Consider the following 26,673-nt stretch of genomic DNA (forward strand, 5'->3'; position numbering starts at 1 on the left):
AATAAGACCTTTCATTGATACCAATTGAAATTGAGAAAGAATGCTAAAGAGCATGACAAACCTGCATTAAGTTCTTCTTTGTCAGTATCTATATCCACATACTCCTCCTCAGAAGTCTCGTCCTCATCATCGGTAGGAAGGAGCTCTTCATCGTCCTCCATCCTGTCTCTGCTCGAGAGAGAAGGTTTGGCAGGCTTCTTCCCCTGTTTCCTAACAAGCTCAGCATTGCGAGCAGCCATCATAGTGACTTGAACCAAGTGCTCAGACTGTAACTCTGAGAGACTCCTCACACCTATGGACTCATTGGAAGAGCAAAATGGGCTCCAGTGCAGCCCACCATAGTCCATAGCCATGCCCGGACGCCGTCAATAAGACCTCCCTCAACCTTCAAACCACGGCTCGGACTCCCAACATATAGTTAGTCGTAGCCAAACTGACGAGCAAAACGGCTGGGAAGATAAGGCTCTATGTGGCAACGATTCTTCACCCGGAGAACGAGATACCCAACGCGGATGTTCACCAATCAGCGGAAACAACCAACGTCGAGAGCAGTCCGATTAGTTCTGGGTCTCTCCTCATCAATCAGCACATCACCATAGCGACCCGAAAAGTGAGGAAAATACTTGAAGAACTCTCAGCTCTTACGAACTTGAAGCTCTCGTTGTACGTCACTGAATGTTTTCCCGAGCCATCTGCTCCTCTCCAACAGCTGTACAAAAGGAACATGGACATCAACAGTGCTGGGCGCCGACATCAAGTCAGGACGGTGAGGTCCCAAAGAGTATCGTACATATCGGGAGCATCCTTCTTCAGCCACTCCAATTGCTGGTTCGAGGGGAAGTACTCCTGGTATGGACAATCCCCCATTGGAAGGCCAGAAACTTGGTGCATCTTATGCAAGGCCAGCCCTAACTCCCCACCACTAGTCAGAAATGTGTTACTATCAGGGATGTATGTCTCCAACAATGCTAAGAAATGGCGACAGCTGACCGAGAGCCCATACATGGTGGTTCGTATAGGTGCGTACAACGCCGGTCAACGCGTAACCCTAGGTCAACGCCAATCAACGCGTTGGGACAAAAAGTCAACATACGGTGATCTAAAACCCTAAGTCAGCACAATGTGACAGAGATAGTCAGTTCAAAGTCAACTCAATGACACGAGCCAAACTCAACTCACTGGTGGCAGACTCGAGACTCCGACGACGGCCAGGCGATAAACGCAGCGCCGGAAGGACTTCGGCTATTCGTCAAAGCATTGAATAGATCGAAAATCGAAGGAGCCAAGAGTTGAAGCTAACTACAGGTCCTTTACACCGACTGAAGGCTGGACCAATTACATCAAAAGTATCCCAGCCTCTTCTATAAAAGAAACGAGTCCGGAACGCTTTGGATGGGGTATCTGTAGGCATTGAAAATTGCCTATAGGTCTCCACGAACGGCTCAGTATTAAGGAACGACGATGAACGTCACTATCTGGTTCACAGGAGTTCGATTGATATCGATGAACGCTTGAAGTAAATCGACGAACTACGTGAACTAACGAATGTACGGGCTAATCGGGAGCCCCGCGATATTTACAAAAAGAACAATGTCCTTCGTGTCTCATTCATTCTACAGATGATCCAACCATCGGAGCTGATAGAACTCCTTGTCGGCTTTCCAACACACTTCGAATCACTCAAATCCGAGTTCGGACGAATGAATTACAGTAGAAACAGATAAATACACCATATGGAGTGTCTCGGACTAACGAGACACCCTTCGGTGTCTCGGCCAAGGCCGAGACACCCTTGGGTGTCTCGGCCCAAACCGAGACACCCTAGGGTGTCTCCGATCAATGGGAGACACCCTATGGTGTCTCCGATCAAATGGAGACACCCTGGGATGTCTCCAAGGCAGATTTGGGCTTTTAAGTGTTTTTAACCGCTCCGTTATCCCCTCAAGCCTATAAATACAAGCCTTAGGCCTCATTTTTTTTCAGATCTGGAATTTTGGAGAATTGGCGAAGCCCTGCCGGACTGAAGAGTGATCGAGTTCTTCAACGCAAGAGATCGAGAGTCGTCAGATCTACATCACCCGCATCCAATCCTTAGTATTATCCCGTTGTGGTAATTCTAAGAAGAGCAATTATCTCGCTTTTGTCGAGATAAGCGCTTCTGTTTCTAGATCTCCTCGCGGATCGACGAAGCTCTGGACCTGATCTGATTGCCAGGTAGTCCACGGATATCAACATCCCCGTCACAGACTAAGGACTCACGCAAGCAAGAGACGACGAACGGATCTTGTGTTATTTTCGAGAAAGTTGTAATTTTTCTTCTTTTCTTTTGATTAAGATCTGAATTCTTTGTAAACACTAATATTATAATGAGTTCAGTAATGAAGGCAACTTTTACCGAAAACAACAACCTCCTCAAGCGTGGGAATCTTTGGTTGAGCTAGCAGCAATGCGATTCGCTGAGCGAACTCTGATGTCAATCCTTTGAGATACACCATAATCCTCTCCTGTAGAAAGGCCTCCCGCTCTTTACATCCCGGGTCCTTGCAGCTAGCCCGGGAGGAAAAATGATCATAATCCAGCCACAGGCGCTCCAACTCTGTAGCATATTTCTGTACAGTTCTCTCTCCCTGGACTGTGGTGTCGATCTCTCCTTTAATCTGGAATACCCTCAGGTTATTCCCCACTCCATCATATGTCCTCCTCAACTTCTCCCAGACGTCCTTCACCTTCTCAATGCCATCCACTGTGGCGGCGATCGTCGGGACCAACGAGTTGAGAAGCCAGATGTATACCAACATATGAGTAGCCTTCCACTCATCTCTACCATCCGAGTCCTCATCCGGCTCTGTCACCTCTCCTGTCAGATAACCCTTCAGGTTCCTCCCTGCAAGAGTATATCTCACCCGCCGTGACCAGCTCAGGTAAGTACCCGGTCCATCAAGCTTCAGATCTATGGTAGGAAGTCCGTGACCAGCTCAGGTAAGTACCCGGTCCATCAAGCTTCAGATCTATGGTAGGAAGTTCCAACTTCTTGGATGGTTTTGTCGCGCTCTCACCAGCCGACAACTTCATCAGCTTCATCAAAGTTGACACCTCCGCGGGGTTCAACTTCTTGATAAATTCCTCCATTGATCAAGCTTCAGACCTAACACTTGGTCACCGTCTCTTCTGACCCTTGTTGTGTGCAGTGAAAATTTCGGCAGCACCTCTGCTAACAAGAGTAAGATCTCAGACAAACTCTCGTTTCTCAGAGGAAACAAGAATAAAAAACAATGATATATCTCATCGCCGTGAGATATATACTCTTCCTGTCATCAGTTTGAGGACTGAGTCGAGGGAATTCATGTCAAACTCGAGGTTCGACATAGCGCAGCAGGGGGGCTTGAGGTGGCAGCGGCTAGAAAAGGGTTTGGAGGTGGAGATCAGAGGCTGTTTTGGGCGATGGGGGTGTGAGGAGGGGGTGGGGTGGGGTGGCGGCGGCTAGGGTTTGGAGGTGGCTCTGATACCAAGTTGAAATAGAAACCCTAATCTTATTATGAGATCTCTTGGGCTTATATAGGCCCCTACACAACTTACAAATAAGTCCCTAACTAATACTAATATGTCAACAGTTTGCTTCACTTGAAGTAGTGAGAACTACAGATCTCACAGTGTAGCAACATTCATGAAAGGTCTGTCACAGCTTAGAGCAGCCACGCACAAGACAAGAGCCAAAATAAAATTAGTCAGAAATCACAAGCAAATCTTCATATCTGTGATCAATAAACATTACATTTAGCCAATAATAGGAGGCTAGTGATATATGAATCAAGGTTTAGAAACCTATTTTAAGGCTAGAAGAAACCCCAGGTGGGTTTTAGCCAGAAGCATCCCTTGATGGATTTTAGCCCAAAGCAGCAGCGCTGGAATCAACTACAAGAAGAGTACTAGTATAATTATAGGCAATCACCTGAAGCAACGAGGTTCAATGTTCACGATGAATTGTAGATATTGGTTACTGTTCACAATGAACACAGTTTATTACTGCTCACAAATTGAACAAGACGTTCCTTTATTGTTCATGCAATGAACACTAATGATGATGAACATTTTCTTAATGAAGTTAGGATTTTTGATGAAGATACAGGAATGGGTGATGCCAAAACTAAAGTTGTCAAAGCTGAAGAGGAGAAGTATGGAGGCGGTGCTTGTGGCAAAATCCCTACATGGATCCTAATTAGTATCACGTGATACAGCTACAGGGGATTTGTCCATGCATGCACACACATAGACGCTCATGCGCGCATGCACACACATGCAGATGCATACACAAAGATGCATATATGCATAGAGAGAGGAATATACGTATCCTTGGTAGTGAAGTGACTATTTCTCATCCACTCATCTAGTGAGTAAGCAATCAAGTGGGAATGAGGAGTATGATGGCCCAATGTTTCAATCAATTAAATTTGAGATATAGCGTAAAGCAATAGTATCAATGTTACATTAAACGCTGGGCGCTTCTAGGCGTCAGACTTGGCGCCCAACGCTTAGTCGCCTAGGCGGGCGCCTAAGCGGTTTCTAGGCGTTTTTTTATTTTTTATTTTTTTAATTATGATACTTGAAGATAAATATATATACCCAATCAAAGATGCATAAATACTAAAATATCAACACTGTTAACGTGATACTTGAAGATAAATATATATACCCAATCAAAGATGCATAAATACTAAAATATCAACACTGTTAACTAAATTGCTTGGTTTATATATATATACCCAATCAAAGATGCATAAATACTAAAATATCAACACTGTTAACTAAATTGCTTGGTTTATCAATTATAATAGCTCTTTGTATGTTTATACTTCTCAACTCAAATTATAAGTTCATATCAACAGTGAAAAACTCATTCTCAACTCAAATTACTGTTAACTTATAAGTTATTGTTAAGTTTAAGTTAAACTCAAATTACTGTTAACTTATAAGTTATTGTTAAGTTTAAGTTAACAATAAACTCAAATTACTGTTAACTTATAGGTTAATGGAGTTTGTTATTGTTAAGTTTAAGTTAACAATAAACTCAAATTACTGTTAACTTATAGGTTAATGGAGTTTGGAGGACGTGTAGGCTACGACACATAAAATCACAATGAAGTCCTATAGGGTGCAATCCACGGATTCCACGTAAGCAGACAATGCTCCCCTAAACGCTCGTAAAATCCAGGTGGGCAGCCTAAATACCGCCTAGGCGTTAGACGCTAGTTAGGCAGCCTAGGTACTACCTAGGCCTAGGCGTACGCCTAAGCGGACTAGGCGGAGGTTTTTTAAAACAATGAATAGTATAGTGGGAATGAGACCTTACAATGGTCACAGGCCTTTAGAAATTTTTCTATGGAACTTGGAGTTTTAGTTAGAATACAACATAGTTTTAAAGAGCAGTCTAGGCTCCCGCCTAGGACTAGTTAGTACTTAGGCTACATGCCTCGGTCTTAGGAGTGCCTAGGGAGCATGGATTGTTATGCAGACTGTAAAGCTTAGGTGGTTGTCTGATTTCCTCCGTTGTTGCCTTCACGTCTTGCTACCTCCTTGGCCTCCACCGACTCAAACACCTCCTCCAACCTTTAGCACAATCTCCTCTGCCTCCAGTTCAACAAAAAAAAAAGAAAGAAAGAAAAAGAAATAAATTTGCCTAGGCCGTGCCCAGTCTCTAGGCATCGGATCGGCACCTAGCGCTTACTATGACATTAGAATACAGTTTGTTGAATAAAGATAAGTGAATCTGGCACTCTAGATATTTCACAACAAAGTGGTGTAAGTTTAGTTATAGTTGATATGATATTAATTTATACATTTATCTTGTTGTCTCTTACATTTGCTATAGACCTTTTTATCAGTTCCTTGATTTATGGCACAATGCATTTTAATAAGTCTTGACCTATTTATAATAACTTCTAATGCTTAAATACTGGCTTGTAGGTTTCAGTCTTCTATTATTTCAACTGTTTCTTTATCCACAAGCAGAGAGACTCCTTGGGCCCATAAATTTAGCCCGTATTGCAGCGGTATACATCCATTTTCGCCTCTATTCAGCCTTTGATGTTTTATTCAACGTTTGGGTTCTTTACATGATATCCCATGCTTTCAATATGCAGGTTATAGCTATACCATTACTTGCCAGTTATCCCTTTATGACTAAGCTGTCAGGAATTGTACTTTCAGTAGCAGTGAATTCTGCATCCTTGATAAAAAATGTTCTCTCTGTGAGTACAAATTTGCTCATAGTTTTGTTGAACATGGTGAAAGTAATTCAGCTGATTGGTTTTTACAGGAAATGCATGTTTATATTTGTAGCAAATTGTCTTTGAAGTGTGAAAATCACTATCTCTAACTCTGCACAGGTTAATGCAATGTAGAATTTATCAATACTCTTGTAATGTAGAATTTATAGATACTCGATTCATTTTAAAGACATGCTCCTACTTACCTGGGCAAATATACAGTAAAAAACTTCATCATTGTAAATAGTTCAAGTCACACATGCTTTTTTCTACCCTTGCATAATTATATAACATAACTAAAGGCTAACATATTTGCATAAAATATTGATTTCTATAAGTGCATATACACTTCCATAGTATAAAACCTTAAGCCATTGAATACGTATTTTTTGGCCTGGAAATTTGTTTCTCTCTGTACTACAGTAATATACGTATAGAAATGCTAATTGAAGAAAAACCTGATGATTCAAGCTAGCTCCTTCCTTGTCTAAGGCACGTGCTCTTTTCTACGCAGATGATTATTGTTACTGGAATGTTCATCTTGCAAAACAATGCTGTGGTAATTGTCTATATACATTAGTTTATATGATAGATAATTTTTAACTAGCAATGATTTCAGCCACGTCGCATAATAGTTATTCACTGAAAATAATCCTTGTTAAAAACAACAGCCGCAGCACCAAAGGGGAGCAGCAAATGGTATCGCGATAACTGGGATGTCTATTTCCAGAGCTATTGCCCCAGCTGTTGCAGGTGTCATGTGAGTATTTCAAGAGGAAGTACATAATGCATATGTTTAGACTTTGATACTCTTGTGAAATTTCTCTTGTTTGAGGTTTTTAATATGAATTGTTTGCTTTTTAGAAACAAATTTATTCGGATTTCTTCTCGGTCTTAGTTTACTATGTTCAGAGCGAGGATTGTTTACACTAGTTTGTCAGTAATCAGTATTAAACTACACAAAGTATTCTTCTGATGGCTAAAGTTGCTTCCTTTGAACATTGTATTTGCTGAAAAGCTTGGTATTACTTAGTAGTAGCACTGTCAAAGTTAATGGTCATAGAAACAGATATCTCATACGTACGCACACACACAGAAGCTAAGGTAATTTGGACATGAAGGCAAGTTTTGTGTTATTTATCTCCCATTTAAGGAGATCCTCACTTAACTCACTTCCCATTCATCTTGCTTAGAACTTAACATATGTTCTTTTCTATAGGGAAACATATGTAAGAAGTTGTAAAGATAGAATTCTTCAACCAACATAGTTGACCGAGCATTATACATAATCAATCAAGCATTTGTCTCTCTTGAACTTCCAAGCTTGCTTGCTTAGGCATATGGAGGTGTTTACTGTAAAAAATAATTACTTTTCATTACATGCAACATTCCAACTTCCAAATTTATTTATGGAAACCTAAAGAAGACTATCAAGGTCAAGGAAATTTGGTTTCGGGTTGTAGTCTTACATCTCTTATATTGCTATACTTTTCATATCTATGCTAGGTCAGTTACTTGTGTACTTCAATTTTGAAGCCGTACCCGAACGGGACATGTACGTCCCCCTACCCAAACTTCATGGATAGTCCTTGGACATATGCATGCATTTATTTAGACATGTACTCAATTGTATGATGTATGTTTTAATTAAAAACATTTGTCATACACTTTTTGGACATATATCCTACACTTCATGTTCATTTTATGCAACTCGTTAGACATAAATCGGGCTTGTTTCAGCCTGTATCCAAGTTAAAAACTATGATTTAAAAGGGTGACTAAGCGTCTAATTAAAAAATGAGTAGTTTTTAATTTATAATAATCAACATGATAAAAAGAAACTTAAAAATATGATGGGAATTTAAGTCTAAATAGCACATGAAGAAACTTAAATAAAAATGATCTCATGTAAATTATTGATGTCAATACACACACATACATGCATACTTGTATATACATATACATGTGTGTGTGTATATTACATATATGTATATATGTATTTATGTGTTTGTGTGTGTGTAGATATATACACATATATGTGTGTGTGTGTCTCCATACCCTTCATTTTATAGATTTGTTGTGTCCCGCACGCACATATGCATCAATACACCTGTTTCCGAGCAACTTAGTCAGTTTGGCTAGTTCTGTGTGACCAGTTCACAGCTTGACTTATATCAATTCCGGACCTTATCTTGTTCCATGCAAGACCATGTGAAGTGTTACCTTGGTTTTTGGTTTTTAGTATTATTTTTGGGTTTTTTTTACATAGTACTCCCTCAAATCATAAAAACATTCCATATAAATCCCTTAAATCTTTGCTTTTAGTCCCAAATCGTATGGGGTCTTGCAATATTGTCCCTTTAGATATCTTACATTAGAATTGAGGGGAGTAGGCCCTCAATTCTGTCTGAATGGGAGTTTCCATTTCGCCCTTCTGTTAAGTTACCCCACCCATCTCTAATGTGTATAAACCTTATACCCGATTAATAAAACCCAAGCCCACTAAAGTCGTCTTCTCCGAGAGTGGGAAAAGCACCCCTAATTCATTATTGAGCTTCCTAATGGTATGAAGAGGGGTAGTTTGGTAATTGAGGGTGTTGGCTTAGGAGTTAATCATGGTTTACAATTTTATTTGTAAAAGTAACAAAGGGACCATTTTGCAGGACCCTAGGATTTGAGGGACTAATATGGAATTATTGAAGATTTGAGGAGCTAATATATCTACTCCTCTATACTTGCATACAGTTGATGCTTTGCATGTGTATGTGCATGTTTGTGCATGAGATTTGAAACTGATCGTTTGAGTCTATCTTTATGTCTACAGAGTGCTGACTGAAATGAAGTTTCTATGGCCTGTTTTATTTCACTAATATTGAAAATTAATCACCTCTAATTGCAGATTTTCATGGGCACAAAAGCACCAAGATTCTTCCATTTTACCAGGTAGAATTTAAAGTACATCTTAATAGTTCTCCAGCATTCTCTCCTGATTTTAGCGTATCTCAAATACTGAAGCTGTTGTAATCTTTATGACTAATATCGAGAGATTTTCTACTGCTGGAATTAGTTCACCAACCAATTTGTTTACATCTGTCTTATATTTTATGGCCTTTCGAAGTATTTAAATAAACAACACATGCAAGAAAGAAGCTCTAGAGATACATAAACCCCCATTTGTTTATTTATTGATTTTGATATCCCCGCCTAGAGTTGAACCCATAACTGTGAGAGCCAAATTGGAAGATGTTTATGTCAGAAACTTAATTGAGGGGGTCAGAGTGGATTTAGGAGAGCTTAGAGTCACTCAATCCTCTTTGATAGCTGATTGCTCTGAGCAGAAGACAATTTCCTGCACATACGAAACATTAGAGGGTCGGAGTTGAGTTCTCCGGTGATTCCTCCGACGATCACGTTAGTGACGATCTTAAGGGAGAGAAATATCTGGAAGAAATATTTTTTAGGGTTTTAGTTGTAGAGAACAGTATACCTCCATGCAGAAGACAATCTACATATTTCTAGTGAGCCAAAAAGGGTATTTGAGTAATTTCAGCGGGGTCCATGCAATCTGCTTAGTCAGCCGACACTTCACGTGCGTTAGCGGCTGGTGATCCGGGTCATCCTTGCGTTTAATACAGAGGCGATAGAATGACTAAAATGCTGGCGTGGTTTGATGAGTCATTATGACTTTTGTTGGGGAATTAATGATGGTTCTGACCATGCATTTTATGCGATGGTGACTAGCTGATATCACTGGGGAAGACGAAGAAGATGGATTCTCCCGTGGTTCAAGATGCGTCGTCAGGTCCGAGTTGAGATGCCTTTCGTCTTGGTCTTCGAGTGAGTCCGAGTCAGGACGCCTTTGATCTCAGTCCTTCGAGAGAGTCCAACTGAGGACGCCTTTCGCATTGGTCCTTCGAGAGAGTTCAAATGAGGACGCCTTTCATCTCGGACCTCGAGGTGTATTAAGGAGGGGATCCAGCGTTTGTGAGATGCGGGTCGGGTTAGTGTTATGATGCTTAAATTTAGATAATTGAGACATGTGTCGCCTTCTCAAAAGTAGTTTACACTAAGTAATTTCTGCGATACAGCATTAGCCCCTTCCGCTTGAACCCGGGTTGTCAGTTTCGAATGAAATTCAAATCATCTCCTAGGAATCTAAAGCGTATTTAATGATGAGGCATTGATGAGTCACTGTTAAAGCGACATTATGATGTCAAAGGAGATTGTGCATCGGTTACTGGAGGCACCGCTTCGAATTCTGTGTGGCTTTTTGGCACCACTTCAAATTACCGAGCGGTCGCATTGAATTCCGTGTGCCTTTTCGGCTGTCCTTCGATAGCCGAGTCCATTGTTCAGATCATGCCATATGTCCCCTCCCTCACCTATATATGCCTAATTTTCTAGTAATTTGGCCTATTATTCTTCAAGCCCTAGTGTTTTGCCTGTTGTGCTTGCACAATTTCTGATCATCTCCCTCAATTTGCTTCGATTTCTATCGCTGGAAACAATGGCTTCTTCTGCATCAAGTGTTCCCGCTCTTAACAAAACTAGGATCCCTTTGCTTCACGAGTTCCATTCTAAGGTTCTCCCATCGCTTCTTGAGACCTGCTACGATCAGTTTGACATCCCTTTGGCGTTCACTCTGTCGGCACCGTCGAAGGATCAACCTGTCCATCACCATAGCAGGAACATTGCTCCGGTTTATTTTCACAATTTGGAGTTTGATCTGTGCTTTTTTGCTTCACCTTTTTCTTCGATAAGTTTTTGAGGTCCTAGGAGTCTCACTGTCGCAGCTGAAGATGAATTCCGTTGCCATGCTCATCAGCTTTATCGTCATTTGCCACCGAGTGGGTGTAGATCCCACGCTAAGGATCCTTTGCCACCTGGTCTGCGCCAAAGTGGTTAAGAATAAGGGTCGTTATTATCTACAGACAATGGGGGGTCTCAAGTTGGTCTCCAACGCTTCCGAATCCAGCAAGAGGTGAAAAAATCGGGTCTTCTTTATCCTTGTTGCCTGCCCTTCTAGCTTGCTCCACCTGGTTAGAGATAAAGAAGGATGCTCTGAAGGTAGGCATTTTTCCAGAGTTGGAGAGGTGCGGGTTGGATAAGATCCAGGCCTATATAGGGTCTCGTCGCAGCAAGAAACTTCTTGACAACTCGGTGCTGCTAGTTATCAATATCTCCAGCACTCCAACCAAAGAAAACAAGGCTCGCGCTGCTCTTCTGACATTGCGAAGGAGGGAGCTGAGGCCTCTCCCCTCTCAAGCTGGGCCTTCGGCAAGGCCCCAAAAGCACCTCAGAGTAGATCAGGCTCGGAGGATGCCGAGCAGATTAAGGCCACTGTAGTCAAGATAACGACTCGATTGGCGGGTTCAAATCTGACTATAGCTCAGATGGAGAGGTTAGAGAAGAAAAGGAGGAGGAAGGTGAAAAGTCAGGGGCCATCAAGGGGTTCCGAGCCCTCGAAGAAAGTAAGGGTTGAAGGAGAGGCAAGCGCAACCATTCCTGAGCAAGGGGAAGAGGTGATGACTCAGCAGTCGGGGGAGACCTCTCTCTAAATAGCAAGCAAAGCTGCACCCGGGTCAGTATGACAGGTAGCTGTCGGAGGAGAACTAGTTCGTCCCGAGGCGTCAGCTTGATAAGAGGGGATTGGTTTTGGAGTCTAGTGCCATCGAGGCCAGGGCATTGGAGTAGTTTTTGCTACCCTATGATGACAAAATCCTTGTCGAGATGCCGAATTTCAATCTCCACCAGATGCTTAAAAGCTACTTAGGGGAGCTTTCGTGAAGCATGAACTATACGTCCAGTTTGTGCATGCGTAGGGGCTCTTCTTCAAGCTATGAGAGGAGATGGAGGCCCAAAGGTCTGCTCGGAAGGCCGTCAACATGAGGGCGGCAACAAAGGAGAATGAGCTCGTAGTGCTGAGGAATGATGCATATGAGTGGTGGAAATGCGGGACCAAAAGTTCAATCTACTTGCATCGTGTAGCCAACAGTCAGCCCAACATTCCGAGGCCCATCGGGAGGTCCAGAAGCTTCCGGAGGAACTCTATCATCTTGGTGACAAGGTGAAGTATCTGAAGGAGGAGGTGGAGGTTGAGACCTGGGAGAGGAATGATGCCTACAAGCGGGCTCGACTAGCACACCTGGATGTCGAGGAGATGAAGACTTGACTAAAGGAGGAGGAGACCGTGCAAGAAAGGTTAAGGCAGGAGGCCATTCGGGTCGCTCTGGAAGCCAAGCAAGCGCAAGTCACTTCTTTCCGAGACACAGGCATTGCAGGGTTGCCTTAAGCACTTGGTCTAAAGCTTACCAGTTCAAGGTTGTCCGGAACTATCACAATGACACTCTTGGGAAGGTGGATGTGGCTTTGACTTGCAAGGTCGGGTTCGACTATTTAATGAAGCAGGTCCCGTCCAAACTCAAGTCTCATCCCCAGCGGTTCAATTACCATCCTCGTGTGAATGACTGCCTTAACACTCTAAAGGAGATTGAGCGGAGAGAAGGCGAGCTCACGCTGGAGTGTGAGAACGGGGATGAGGATGACGAGAATTCTAAAGGAGGCTCCGATGGTGCCAATTGGGTGAGTCAACCGGATGAGGGTGATGACCATAACATCGCGTGGGACCCCTTGTTGTTTCTTCTACCAACTCCTACGAGTTCTGCTGTTCCAGCTCCGAATCCTGCTTCGACTTCTAGTTCTACTCAAGCTCTACCTTGAGTTCAACTTCGGCTCTGGCTCCTGGTTCTGCTCCTTAGGAGCTTTGATGTATCCATTTTTTTAGTGTAGATACTTTTGATGTATTGTAAATATCACTTTTGACATATGAATAAAAGAGATTTCCTTTTGTTGATCTTATCCATGCATTTATATTGTGATGTGTGAGTCTGTGAGAATACTTTAACTATTCTGAGTAAGTAGTTTAACATGATTTCAAGCCTTGGGTTTATTTAGAGTGGATACAAAGGGCTTAGAGTTCGCAATGACCGAATTGAGATGACTCGATTTGTGCCTTGGTTTTACTCTGTGTGGATACCAAGATCTTTAGTATGTGCATTGAGTTCATTCATGAATATGACACTAAGGGCTTAGAGTTGGCGATGACCGCATTGAGATGACTCTGCTTTGTGCCTTCATTTTACTCAGAGTAGATACCGAGGTCTTTAGTATGTGCCTTGGGTTTATTCATGAATATGAGGCTAAGGGCTTGGAGTTGGTGACGACCGGATTGAGATGACTTAGCTTCGTGCCTTGGTTTTACTCCAAGTGGACACTAGGGTCTTTGGTAATATAAGAGGGAAAAAGACATATTAGGTGTATTAAGAGTGAAGATCAAATATTTCTAGTAACCGACGGGGAAATATAAGAGAGGTGGAGGAGTTACTTTCATAAATTGTTTAATGATAACCAAATAGGTGAGCAACATAAAGAATTTGATCATGTAGTGAATGATAGAAACTATAGATATTGTTAAAAAATTAGGATCAATGAGATCAAAGATGCTCTAAAGAAAATAAGAAGTGGAAGAGCCAATGGACCGGACAATATCACTAATGAAGTTTAGAAATGTCTTGGAGATATAGGATTAGGATAGTTGACGAAATTATTTGATAAGATTATTGAGACAAAGAGAATGCCCAATGAGTGGAGGATTAGTATGTTGATACCAATATACAAGAATAAAGGAAATATGCAAAGTTATTTAAACTATCATGATATTAAACTCATGAGACATAGTATGAAACTTAGGGAGACGGTAATTGAGTAAAGACTAAGAAAAGAGACAAGTACTTGAAAATCAATTCGGTTTTATGCTTGAAAGATCAACGGTGGAACCATACATATTTTGAGACGGTTGATGGAGAAATATAGAGAAAAAAGAAAGGATCTACATATGATTTTCATTGATCTATAAAAAAATTATGATAGTGTCTGAAGAGGTAATGTGGTGGGTTTTAGAAAAAAAAATATGTATCTAGTATTTATATTAATGTGATTAACGATATGTAAGATAGAGTAACTATTAAAGTAAGAACTATTGAAGAAGAGATTAAGTTATTTTTAACAACCATAGATTTATATCAAGGGTCAGCCTTAAGCCCTTATCTTTTTATTTTAGATATGAATCGATTTACTAGACATATTCAGGATGAGGTGCCTTAGTGTATGTTATTTACTGATGATATAGTAGTAGTTGACGAGACTAGAAAATATATAATTTCTAAAGTAGAAAGGTGGAGGCAAATTTTTTATGGTGAAGTGCTTTGTGACTCTTGTGTGATCGTAAAATATCTATTCAACTTAAGGAAAAATTCTACAGAATAGTTATATGACCAACAATACTTTATGGATTAGAATGTTGGGCAATTAAAATATAATATGCCTAAAAAATAAGTATAGCAAAAATGAGAATGTTGAGATGGTCTTGTGGGTATACACTAAAAGATAAGATAAGAAATAAATGCATTCATAGTAAATTGGAGGTTGCTTCTATTGAGGATGTGAATGAACGGGACATGAAGGACGGGTGGTGGGCCACACCCACGTGATTGCCAATTGGGAAAACTTCCCAGGTGAACAAATTGAAAGCAGATAGATTGATTGATTGTGGGGGCCACCATGTGAATTGTGAACACGTTGTGTTCTTTGCTTTAGTCCAGCGGAGAAAGAGGCCCATGTACCCGAAACCATGGCCTATAAATACTCTTACTTGTAGGCCTAGGGTTTCGTGCAAGTTGAGGGTTTTTCATTGGGAGCTTTTTGAATTGGCGGCTGCAGAAGAGAGCAAGTGCAGGGGTTTTTTCTTTTGGTGGCTGCTGCAAACACAGAACAAAAGGAGCAGAGATTTTGGCGGCTATTCATAGAGAAGAAGCAAAGTCTTTTTGTAGTTGTTCTTTGATTTGTGCATCCCTTTGAGAGAATATTTGTGTGAGGGACTCGACGCGCAGTCCTAGAGCTGACGAGAGGACCCTCGACGCGCAGTCCTAGAGCTGACGAGAGGACCCTCGACGCGCAGTCCTAGAGCTGACGAGAGGACCCTCGACGCGCAGTCCTAGAGCTGACGTAGGTTCCCTCGATGCGCAGTCCTAGAGCTGACGAGAGGAAGAGCTGATATCTCACTTTGATGAGATATCTGGCTTTTGGTTCTTGTTTCCTTTGAGAAACGAGAATTTCATTGTGATCTAATCTCTTGTTGTGCACCTTGCGCACCGGAGGTGCTACCGAAATTTCCGCTGCGCACAACAAGTGATATCAGAGCTCCGGGTTGGACTTGGGAGCTTGTTTGAAGGATTTGCTGAAGGATTCCTATTTGAAGATTAGATCGACAACATGGGTGAAACAAGCACATCGGGATCGTCTCTTACGAAGACGATACATAGTTTGAGCATCAATAACATGAAGATTGATGTTCCGAAGTTTGACGGCAAGATTAATTTCGGATTGTGGAGATGTCAGGTGATGGACGCCTTGGACGCTCAGAATTTGGAGGAGACTCTTGAGTTACAAGAGAAACCTGCCGAGATGGAAGCTAATGTTTGGAAGAAGATGAATAGTAGGGCGTGTGGAGTTATTCGGTCATGCTTGACGCCGGATCTTATTTATGATGTGATGAACGAGACGTCGGCGAAGAAGATGTGGGAAACACTCAATGAAAAGTATCTTACTAAGAGCATTGAGAATCGGCTTCACTTGAAGAAGAGGTTTTACCAGTTCAAGATGAATAGGGGAGTTTCTATTAGGAAGCATGTTAACAACTTCACAAAGCTACTTTCAGACATGGCCAATGTGGATATCATGGTTGAGGATGAAGACAAGGCGATGCTACTTTTGTGTTCGTTGCCCGAGGATGATTATGATATTTTTGTCCTAACTATGATTAATGAAATAACTACTGTTAGTTACAAGGAGGTGACCTCAGCGTTGGTAAATTATGAATTGAGGAAGAGTGTTGATGAGTCCTCCGAGAAGGCATCGGGAGATGCATTAGTAGTTCATGGCCGTGGTTCAAACCGAAGCAGGAGGTCGCAGTCTAGAGGTGCACATCGTGGGATTCGTAGGAATCAGTGTGCCTTTTGTAAAGAGGATGAACATTGGAAAGCCGAATGCCCAAAGTTAGATTGGGTCGAGAAGAATAAGGGGAAAGCTGTACAAGCTTCAGAGGTGAATGTTGTCAAGACTAGTGGCAACAATTCAGATTCGGATTCTTCGGGCTATTCGTTGTCTGCACTACCGTCAGTTTGTGTTGCCAACTCTACAGAGTGGATGTTGGATTCGGGTGCTTCATATCACGTTTGCCCTAAGAGGGATTGGTTCTCCAGCTTTCAGAAGTTGGAAAGAGAGGATGTTGTGATCATGGGTAATGGACATGCATGCTCTATTGGTGGTATTGGTACCGTTCGGATTAAGATGAGTGACGGGATGGTGCGGGAGTTAGACGAAGTGAGGTTCGTTTCGCAGTTGTCGAAGAACATCATTTCACTAGGAGCTTTGGTGGCATCTGGCTATAAAGTGACCTTGGTGGATGCACGTTTGAAGGTCACATTGGGGTCCATGATTGTGGTGAAGGGCGTCAGAAGGAGCAATTTGTATTATTTGCTCGGAAGTACGGCGATTGATAGGGAGATGACGACTTCATCAGATTCGGTTAGACTGTGGCGTTGTTTGATGCTGGGTTATTTGATTGGTAATGCCGTGCATAGGTTGTTAAGGAGTGCTTTGACCTGCAGTTTGAAGTCCTGTGAATCCATTGGTATGAGCAAGAAGACCAATGTGGAGTTTGGCACCGCTATCCATCATTCAAGGGGTCTTCTGAGGGGTGTTCATTCAGGCATTCGGGTGCCTTCCAAGAGAGCATCATTGGGAGGTAATAGGTATGTGGTTTCCACAGTTGGGGATTGCTCTAGGCATTGGTGGGTTGCAACCAAATCTCGTTGGTGTGAAGTCCTAGAAGCCCGCAACAAATGGAGGAAGTGTATTGGCAGAAAGGTGAAGGTACTTCAGTCTGATGTTAGAGGGAGGTACAAGAGGGACCTATTTCTGCATTTGTGCCGAGCTCACGGCAATTGGAGACACTTCATTGGTGTGGAAACTTTGAGGCGACGTGATGAGATGGCAGATTTGGAGAGCTGTTCCTTTCTGGAGGAGGATCGGCGTTTGATGTCGAGCATTGGCATTGGTGTGCGGGCTACGACATGTTTGGGCCATCTTATGTATAGGTTGCCGACTGCTGCATGTAGAGATTTTGGATCCGGTGGAGCTGCTTTAGATTTTGGGTTGCGTCGGATATTTGACTACCCAGCACTTGGTCACATCGTGGATGTGAGATTTGATCCGATAGCACATTTGGTAGTCAGAGGCGTGTTTGATTATCAGGTATTGGCTTCTGACTTTGTTCTGAGCAGATATGTCACGTTTGACTCTCGGCAGGTGGAGAGTGGTGATCAGATATTGGGGACATCGCAGCGGGTGGAGAGTGATGCTACTCCACGTTGGGTAGAAACTCCAGATCATACTGCATTATTTGGGATTCTAGCTGATGTGACACAGATTGGGAATCATGTTGATTTGGATGCAGATGATAGGTTGATTGATTTGAGTACAGCTGATAGATGTAGTCTGGATATGGCCATTGGTTCATCTCAGGTGGAGATGTTTGGATTGTTTCAGTTTAGGGCCATTGGAGGTGCTATTAGCCGCAGACTTGATCGTGATATTGGAGAAGGGTTACAAACTCTTCTATTGGATTGAAGTCGTTAGCGGCCATTTGGGTGAACTACGTTCGGCTTGATTCCTTGAGCAAGAGGATACGTAGGCAGTGTTTACGATGCAGCCGGTTTTGGATTTTGATGGGGTGAGATCGATTTGGTGAGTAGACATCGACGTTTGGAAGAGTGTTCGCACTCCCGTTTGGGTCTCTACTTGTTATGGATTGAGTCCGTTGTCGTGAATTGTTTCACGGCGTACTGGACACAATAAGTGGGACAGTTGGATGCTTTGGTGTCGGCTCAGTTTTGGTAGAAACTTCACCGAGGTGGAGAATTGTGAATGAACGGGACATGAAGGACGGGTGGTGGGCCACACCCACGTGATTGCCAATTGGGAAAACTTCCCAGGTGAACAAATTGAAAGCAGATAGATTGATTGATTGTGGGGGCCACCATGTGAATTGTGAACACGTTGTGTTCTTTGCTTTAGTCCAGCGGAGAAAGAGGCCCATGTACCCAAAACCATGGCCTATAAATACTCTTACTTGTAGGCCTAGGGTTTCGTGCAAGTTGAGGGTTTTTCATTGGGAGCTTTTTGAATTGGCGGCTGCGGAAGAGAGCAAGTGCAGGGGGTTTTTTCTTTTGGTGGCTGCTGCAGACACAGAACAAAAGGAGCAGAGATTTTGGCGGCTATTCATAGAGAAGAAGCAAAGTCTTTTTTTAGTTGTTCTTTGATTTGTGCATCCCTTTGAGAGAATATTTGTGTGAGGGATTTGAGAGTTTGTTTGAGAGAGTTTAGATTGTGAGATTGTAAATCCTAGTTGTATACTTGTATCTCTTCCTCTAATAGTAGATCTCCCCCTCCTTGCCCCGTGGACGTAGGCTATTTGCCGAACCACCCCCTCCTTGCCCCGTGGACGTAGGCTATTTGCCGAACCACGTAAAATTTGTGTTCTTGCCGTGATTTGTAATAGCTTGTAGGTTCCCTCGACGCGCAGTCCTAGAGCTGACGAGAGGAAGAGCTGATATCTCACTTTGATGGGATATCTGGCTTTTGGTTCTTGTTTCCTTTGAGAAACGAGAATTTCATTGTGATCTAATCTCTTGTTGTGCACCTTGCGCACTGGAGGTGCTGCCGAAATTTCCGCTGCGCACAACAGAGGATAAGATGTGAGAGAATCGATTAAAGTGATATGGTCATGTACAACGTAGACCTCTTTGTATACCAGTTAGGAGAAGTGATAATATTATAGTTAATGCAGCAACGGGATCTATAGGTAGACCTAGAAGGACTTGGTTAGAGACAATGAAGAATATGATTTTGGTTAGCTTAACAGAGGAGATGGCCCATAACAGAACAAAATGGAATAGGATTCATGTAGCCGGAATAGAGCTTTTGTTGTTGTTGTTCTTGTTGTTGCTGCATATTCTTCATTGTTTCCTACTTGCTATTGACAATTTCTATATTATGTCCCTACTTACATAAATATGTCTTCTCATCTCTTGTCGTATGCATTAATGAAATATAAATAAAAAAGAGAGATTTTTTCTACATCTGACAGCGTGCACACGATGAACCAACTTATGCTTAAAAATGAAGATGCTTCCACGAAACATGCGGTATCTTAACGGTCTAGATGAAGATGTAGGATATTGATTTCGAACGCACAATACAATTTCTACAATTAAAGACCTTTTTTTTTTTTTGATGTTGCAGGTGATCAAATGGTTTTCTTCATATTGATCGTGATAGAGTTCATCGGCCTCCTCATGACCTTCAAACCCTTTCTGGCGACTAGAAGCTGAAATGCAATTATGGCTGCATATATTACTACGTGATAGAGGCTCAAGATAAAAGAATTCAGATTCGACTAGAACAGGCTGAAACAAGTCCAGAGCCAATATTCTCCTGCAACATTTTGCTCGAAACTCTTTTCCTGAGAGCCCGAGGCACAATTCTGCCTCAATATGATGTATGCATCACTAGCATGTTGATTGTTGTATCGGTTTGTTCTTTGTTCGATGACAGAAAAATAAGCTTTTCCATTTCTTTAGAAATTAAGGAATAGTTTCTGCTCTTTGACGAATAATATTAAACTGATATACTGCAGAATTTATCATTAATCTTCTTCTGTCTACACCATTTCATGTGTGTGGATGATCATGGTAAAAAGATGGATATATTCATTGTTGGAAATGGGTGTAGGCCCATACCTATCAGCGGCGAAATCAGACCGTCGGGCGGATCTCGAGCTCAGGAGAGTTCGAGGTCGACGTCGCGATCTTCAGGCGGATCGACGGCTACAGGCGAAGACAGGCAAGGGCGATGCTCTGCTGGCGAGATCGATGGACTTCGGGTGAGGTCCAATCGGCGAACTCAAAGAGAGCTACTAGCGAGTTTTAGGGCTTCAGGCGAGGCTCTTTGCTGGCGAACTTGGTTTGGGGCGAAGGCGAGCTCGAGCGGTGCTCTCAACAGGCGACCTCGTAGCTTGCAGGCGAACTCGATGGTTTTAGGCGAAATCATCAAGCGGAGTGAAGTTGGGCGGATTTTCACCCTGCAGGCGAGTTCTGAATTCCCCCTTTGGCCTGTGTTTTGTTGAGAACAGCTGGATCCAGCTGTTAGCTAGGGTTTCCCTATTTAAGGAAACCCTGAGCACGAAAGCAGACGTTCCTCCGATTTTTCTTCAGATCATTAAACTCCAGAGGCGGCGGCTATTAAGGAGAGCTCTTCAGAGGAGAATTTTTCAGAGAAAAATTCTTGAGTTCCTGTAGCGATTTATTGAAGAGAGAGGAGATTTTACTGTAGCAAAATCTCGCGCCTTTTATTTGAACAACAATAGTTTTTGTTGGTTCTTTTCTTGAGAGATCTCAAGTTTGAGATCTGCTCTTTACAAGCTCTGTAATCTTCTTTGATATAAAGGAAATTATTTGTGTGGCTCCCGAGGACGTAGGCAAGTTGCCGAACCTCGTTAAAACTCGGTGTTCTCTGTTCTTGCAATTATTTTTTGATTTGTAGTAGTTTCTTTTTTCCATTGCTTAACACAAGATCCGGTAGGGCAAATTCCGCAGAACGGGACTTAGAGCGTATCTGAGTTTATCCCCAACAACTGGTATCAGAGCCCTTGTTCAGATTTGTGTGTGTAAGAATGGCAGAAGAAGGCAAATCGAAAATTGAGAAGTTTGACGGATCAGACTTCGCCTACTGGAAGTCACAGATGGAGGACTATCTGTACCAGAAGGACCTTTACCGTCCGTTGATGGGTAAAGCAAAAGGCAAGAAGAAAGAAGAATCCGACGAGGACTGGGAAATATTGGATCGAAAAGCCTTGGGGCAGATCCGATTGGCCCTCGCAAAATCTGTAGCACACAACATATTAAAGGAGAAGACGACGGTGGGGCTTATGGAAGCGCTCGCAACGATGTACGAGCAACCGTCGGCTGCAAATAAGGTGCATCTCGTCAAGACGCTATTCAACCTCAAGATGGCAGAAGGATGCTCCTTCACGATGCATCTCAGCGAGTTCAACACGATTGTTGATCAACTCATCTCAGTCGACATCAAGTTTGATGACGAAGTGCAGGCCCTGTTGATACTATCGCAGTTGCCGGATAGTTGGGCAGGTTGCGTGACCGCAATCAGCAACTCGGCGGGAAAAGGGAAGTTGAAGCTGAAGGAGGTGATAGCTATGATTCTATCCGAGGAGGTTAGAAGAAAATCGAATGAATCAGAAGGTTCGGGTTCAGCTCTAAGTCTCGAGCAGAGAGGCAGAAGCCATAATAAGGGAAACCAAAACAGGAATCGATCGAAGTCGAAGAAGAAGAGGTCAAACTCGAAGGTGAGACCTATCAAAGGAAAATGTTGGAACTGCGGCCAGGAGGGCCACATGTCTTCTACCTGTAAAGCACCGAAGAAAAATGAGCAGGAGGCTCATATTGTGCAAGATGCGCTGATTCTCGCTATGGATAGCGATTCCGATTCATGGGTTATTGATTCGGGAGCCTCATTCCACGCACTTCATCCAATTCCCCTTTTATATTCCCCATGTTTGTCCATATTAATAATACACTGTACATGAAATATCTGCACTAACCACAGGAAACCGTGGACACGACTTCTGCAAAAACTATGAAAATAACCGTTATCCATTAACACGTCCCGATCAAAGAGTGCCATCGTCTGTCAATGCTATAAAACTAATAATAATCAAGGAAACCTCATCACGGGATATCGAGATCAAGGGTACAGCCATAGCCCTTGAAGCACGGCTTAATAAATCATACTTTTAACAGGAGTCGTCTTCATGTACAGTCTCTCTATATGGATAACAACTAAGGTTGATAAAAAACAATAAGCTTCCACACAGGTATTCAGTCAAGCAATCAGCATGTAATCACGAATAACACATACTAATCACTATCACAGTCTAATCCTACACAATCAATTAATAGCGGATATAAATAAGCTGGATAACAAGCTCAAAGAAAGTGGATCCTGCTCGGTGAATTCGGTCGACGTGTCGAACGTGCGAGATCAGATCCGACGCGGAGGGAGAGCGACCGCGCGAACAGGCGAAAGAGCTCCGGTGAGAACTATAACGTGGGCTCGCGATCTGGAAAGGCGTAGCGAGCGGGGCTCTGTCGGGTTCAGCGCGCCGGTGAGGAGCGGCTGGGCGGTGGATCGGCCGTGGCGTGTAGGAGGCGGAAAGCGCCCGAGCAGGAGTGCAAAGCCGCGGCTCAGGCGTGGTTGAAGGCGCTGGACAGTTATCCAAGGCTGCGGGGTCGGCTCGAGGGGCAGTGCGGGGCGCGCTGCCAAGTGCTGCGCGGCACGCTGCGTTCGCCAAGAGGTCTCGGACGGCGGAGCTCGGACGAACGGCGTAGTGAACAGATCGACGTGGGACGAAGCCCGGTGAAACTTGGTCCTCGAGCGCCGGGTGATGCTGGTTCCGCCGGGCGTGGGTTCGTCGGCGCACTGGCGGAAGCAGGTCGGGCGCGCGTCACGCGAGGCGCAGGGCGGAAGTCCGGGGGTCGGTGCGACGGAGATGGGGTCCGGGTGTTGCGAGAGGAAGAAGAAAAGAAAGAAGAGGTTTTCTTGAGGCTGTTTACACGAGAAAAGAGGGGCTACGGGGCCAATGAAGATACGGTCTGTAGCCCTTGTACAGTATTAATATTCGGATAGAGGAAGTCACGGGTATGATAAGTTTTGTTGTGATTGACAGAGAGAAAAATTGATTATGGCGGAAAAATCTGCAATTTGAAACATCAGCACAGCGATTTTGTGCCATAAAAAATGACTAGGATTTGATACAGGGGCCCTTAGCGTTGAGCAAATTATATGGAAGAGAGGAAAGTTTCGGAATTAAAAAGAACTGAGTTTTAAAATGCTTGATTAGAAATTGACTTTGGAGATTATGAAAATAATTCAAAGAGAAATCAAGAGGAGGGAAAAAATTCGAAAATTCTCACACTAATATCTCTGAAATATATTAATAATTAAATCATCAACAAAAAATCTTTATTAATATTTACTATTACTACATCAATAATAACAATGTCATTAATAATATTAATCCCAAAATGATTTAATACAGAAAAAGCACTAAACCGTAAATTAATATTTAGCGCGAATAAAAAGACAAGACTATATGTTTATTATTTATTTACTTTGAAAACTCGCAGAAAAAATATCCAAAAATTGACGGAAACAGTATTAATAAAACACAATGGATACATATCTGGACCAAAACTAGAAAAATTTATTAAATACGTCATTTAAAATTACGGTTTGTTACAGTTCTAGTTGTTGTCGTGTAGTTCTAGTCGTTATCATGTTAGTTTACACCCAGCTAACGCAAGTTCTTAGTTCAAATGTGTGTTCTAATAGCCTATGTGTAGTTCTAGCCTGTGTTATTGTTAGTCAGACTAGGCATTCCAGTCTAAATTTCATTAGACAAACGGCTTAACTGCAGATTGAAGAAATGAAAGTAGCCTTATAACTTACGCTAATTTCAGGAAAAAACACGCTTCCAAGTTCTCTGCGGGACTCAGCGAAGTCGATGACAATATTATATGCTTTTCTCACACCAGTCTAATGTGCGTCCATATAATCGTTCTGTTCTGCTTAGTATATTTATAACAAGCAGATTGCAAAAGATCGTCCCCAACATCTAGATATCCGGTTCTGCCTGAATCCCCAAATCCTTCAACTTTTTCTTGCAAGTTCCCTCAACAGTATGTAGAACACATCCGAGAGTGTTCTATAAATCTGTGGGAATTCTCTAACCGTTCTTGATACTTTGATCGATATTATAATAGCTTGTGTGGAGGTTGTATTGAATCTGATCTTTCATTATAGATTACACACTGATAAATTGTGGTACATACCGATTTGAGTTAACAAGGAATTAGTTAGGACTATCATGAACTGCAATAGACACTAACATGTCTCAGGATAGAATACTTGTAAAACCACTTCCAGTTAACATTATTCTACCTGTTTATGGCAAATACGTATGAAAATCCTATTTTTGCTATATGTACGCGCTGAGGGATACTCTTGATCCCGATCTTCAGAACGTCTCAATTACGTGGTTACTTCGTTCACTTCATTATGCAGGCGGGCGTTAAGCCAATGAATAGCTTTGTACTCCCTCCTGTTGTTCACCTGTGTTCTACCTGGTTGTCTTTCTTCCCTCTCACCTCTCGCTCTCTATCCTCTGCCTTCTACTTCATCCAATTCCCCTTTTATATTCCCCATGTTTGTCCATATTAATAATACACTGTACATGAAATATCTGCACTAACCACAGGAAACCGTGGACACGACTTCTGCAAAAACTATGAAAATAACCGTTATCCATTAACACGTCCCGATCAAAGAGTGCCATCGTCTGTCAATGCTATAAAACTAATAATAATCAAGGAAACCTCATCACAATATAACATTTATATAAACGGGCATATGCGCTTTCTTGATATTGTGAGTTATATATATACTTGGGCCGGAGAGCCAAACTTGACTTGAGGGCGGCCCCCGGACGACTTTACGGGGACCCGATTATATATATGAAAATATTCTTCCCCAATTCAAATAACATGTAAAACAAGAATGATATGTTTGTGTGCTTTATGGTGGACTTAGTTGGTTTTATGAGATGTAGACTAGTTGTATTCTGATCATACATAGATCGGGATTAATAATTAATTATCTACAATTTGGGACATAAGGTATATATATGAGGGTTTCCTTGTTTGGATTATTTCGCTCGACGTACTACGTCTCAAGTTATAGGTAATTAAGTATTAACTCCATCTAGTTGTGTGATTTGGATACTTGGATGATTACCATGTTGGCTAGCTGGGTGATCTTGACACTTGGATGGTTTTCTTAGTTCCTTCTGATGATTTTATTTCAGTGATAGATTGCATTTAGATTATTAGTAATTTCTTTTGCAAGCTATTATTATTATTATCGCTGTTTTGCCTTGGTCGTTCGATCGTTCCTATTTCTGTGGGATCTTGCCGTGTGTTGCACACGCTGACGTACACCTGTTTTTCTCTGGTGTACGTCAGATATAGGAGACGGACAGCCTCAGTACGGAATCGTACAAGAACCAGAAGATTCTCAGTAGGAGTGCCTCGCAGGTGGAGTAGAAGAACAATCTGAAGCGCAGTAGTTTTCTCTGTAGTAGCTGATGAACATTAAAACATTTTTACCGTACTTTTCTCTAGTTGATGACGGATTTAGTATTTTAACAGTACTTTCTTTATGGACTATGTATTTTATTCCTAGTTGAACCGTTTTTGTAATAAGGGCGTGTTTGACCCATATTTTTATGTCTGGGATGATTTACTGTTGATGATATGTCTATTCCTTATTCTGAGTTGTCTTTATATTCTTGCTATTGTGATCGGGGACCTGTGACTTCACGTTGTATTCATTCTAGACGCTTAGCGTATTGGATTGAGAAGAAAAGAAAAGAGAAAAAAAATGATAGTGTATATTCTTCTCAATCTAATACGTCGCGGGCTTGTTCACGTTCCGGTTCCCGTGTATTTTGGGAAGCGGGGCGTGACAAGAACTAACATTAACTCAGGTAGAACTAACATATTCAATAGAACAAACACTTAAACTAGAACTTAAAGTTATCTACAAGTAGAAATAACACGAGAACAGCTAGAACTAACACGGGAGCCACTAGAACTAACAACAACTAAGCTAGAACTAACATAGGTAATAGAACCAACACTTAAACTATAACTAGTGCTAGTTGGGGATAGAACTAACATGAATACAACTAGAATTAACACGACAGCAGATAGAACTAACAATAACTCAGCTAGAACTAACATAGCCACTAAAACCAACACTTATACTAGATTTAACGCTACCTGGAGGTAGAACTAACATGAGGATAGCTAGAATTAACACAGAAGTAGATAGAACTAACAATAACTTAGTTAGAACTAACATAGCCACTAAAACCAATACTTGCACTATAACTAACAATGACTCAGTAGGACTAACAAGAAGTTTTGACGAATTCCCTGTTATGTTTCAGATTTGGTCAGGTTACATCAAATGTTGCAGAGTCATTCAACAAATGGATACATGAGGCTAGGCTTCTATGGATACTTCAATTGGTAGAGCACATATGTAAACAGATTATGGTTCGCATGAATGAGCGACGAGTCATGGATGAAAATTG

At 42.1% G+C, this 26,673-nt stretch overlaps 1 protein-coding gene across 2 annotated transcripts in view; it reads left to right on the forward strand.

Annotated features, from left to right (window-relative positions):
- Positions 1–20,104, forward strand: part of LOC109831737 (protein ZINC INDUCED FACILITATOR-LIKE 1-like) — a 49,185-nt gene extending 29,081 nt beyond the window's left edge. For both annotated transcript variants that reach the window (XM_020399134.1, XM_020399135.1), the window contains 6 exons: positions 5,962–6,047; positions 6,138–6,245; positions 6,778–6,822; positions 6,935–7,023; positions 9,163–9,206; positions 19,686–20,104. In XM_020399134.1, coding sequence (XP_020254723.1) covers positions 5,962–6,047; positions 6,138–6,245; positions 6,778–6,822; positions 6,935–7,023; positions 9,163–9,206; positions 19,686–19,774 — 461 coding nt within the window. In that variant the 3' untranslated portion in view covers positions 19,775–20,104. The remainder of the gene's footprint in view (positions 1–5,961; positions 6,048–6,137; positions 6,246–6,777; positions 6,823–6,934; positions 7,024–9,162; positions 9,207–19,685) is intronic.

The sequence above is a fragment of the Asparagus officinalis genome, chromosome 2 (genome assembly GCF_001876935.1).
Source record: "Asparagus officinalis chromosome 2, Aspof.V1, whole genome shotgun sequence".
NCBI classification, from domain to species: Eukaryota; Viridiplantae; Streptophyta; class Magnoliopsida; order Asparagales; family Asparagaceae; genus Asparagus; species Asparagus officinalis.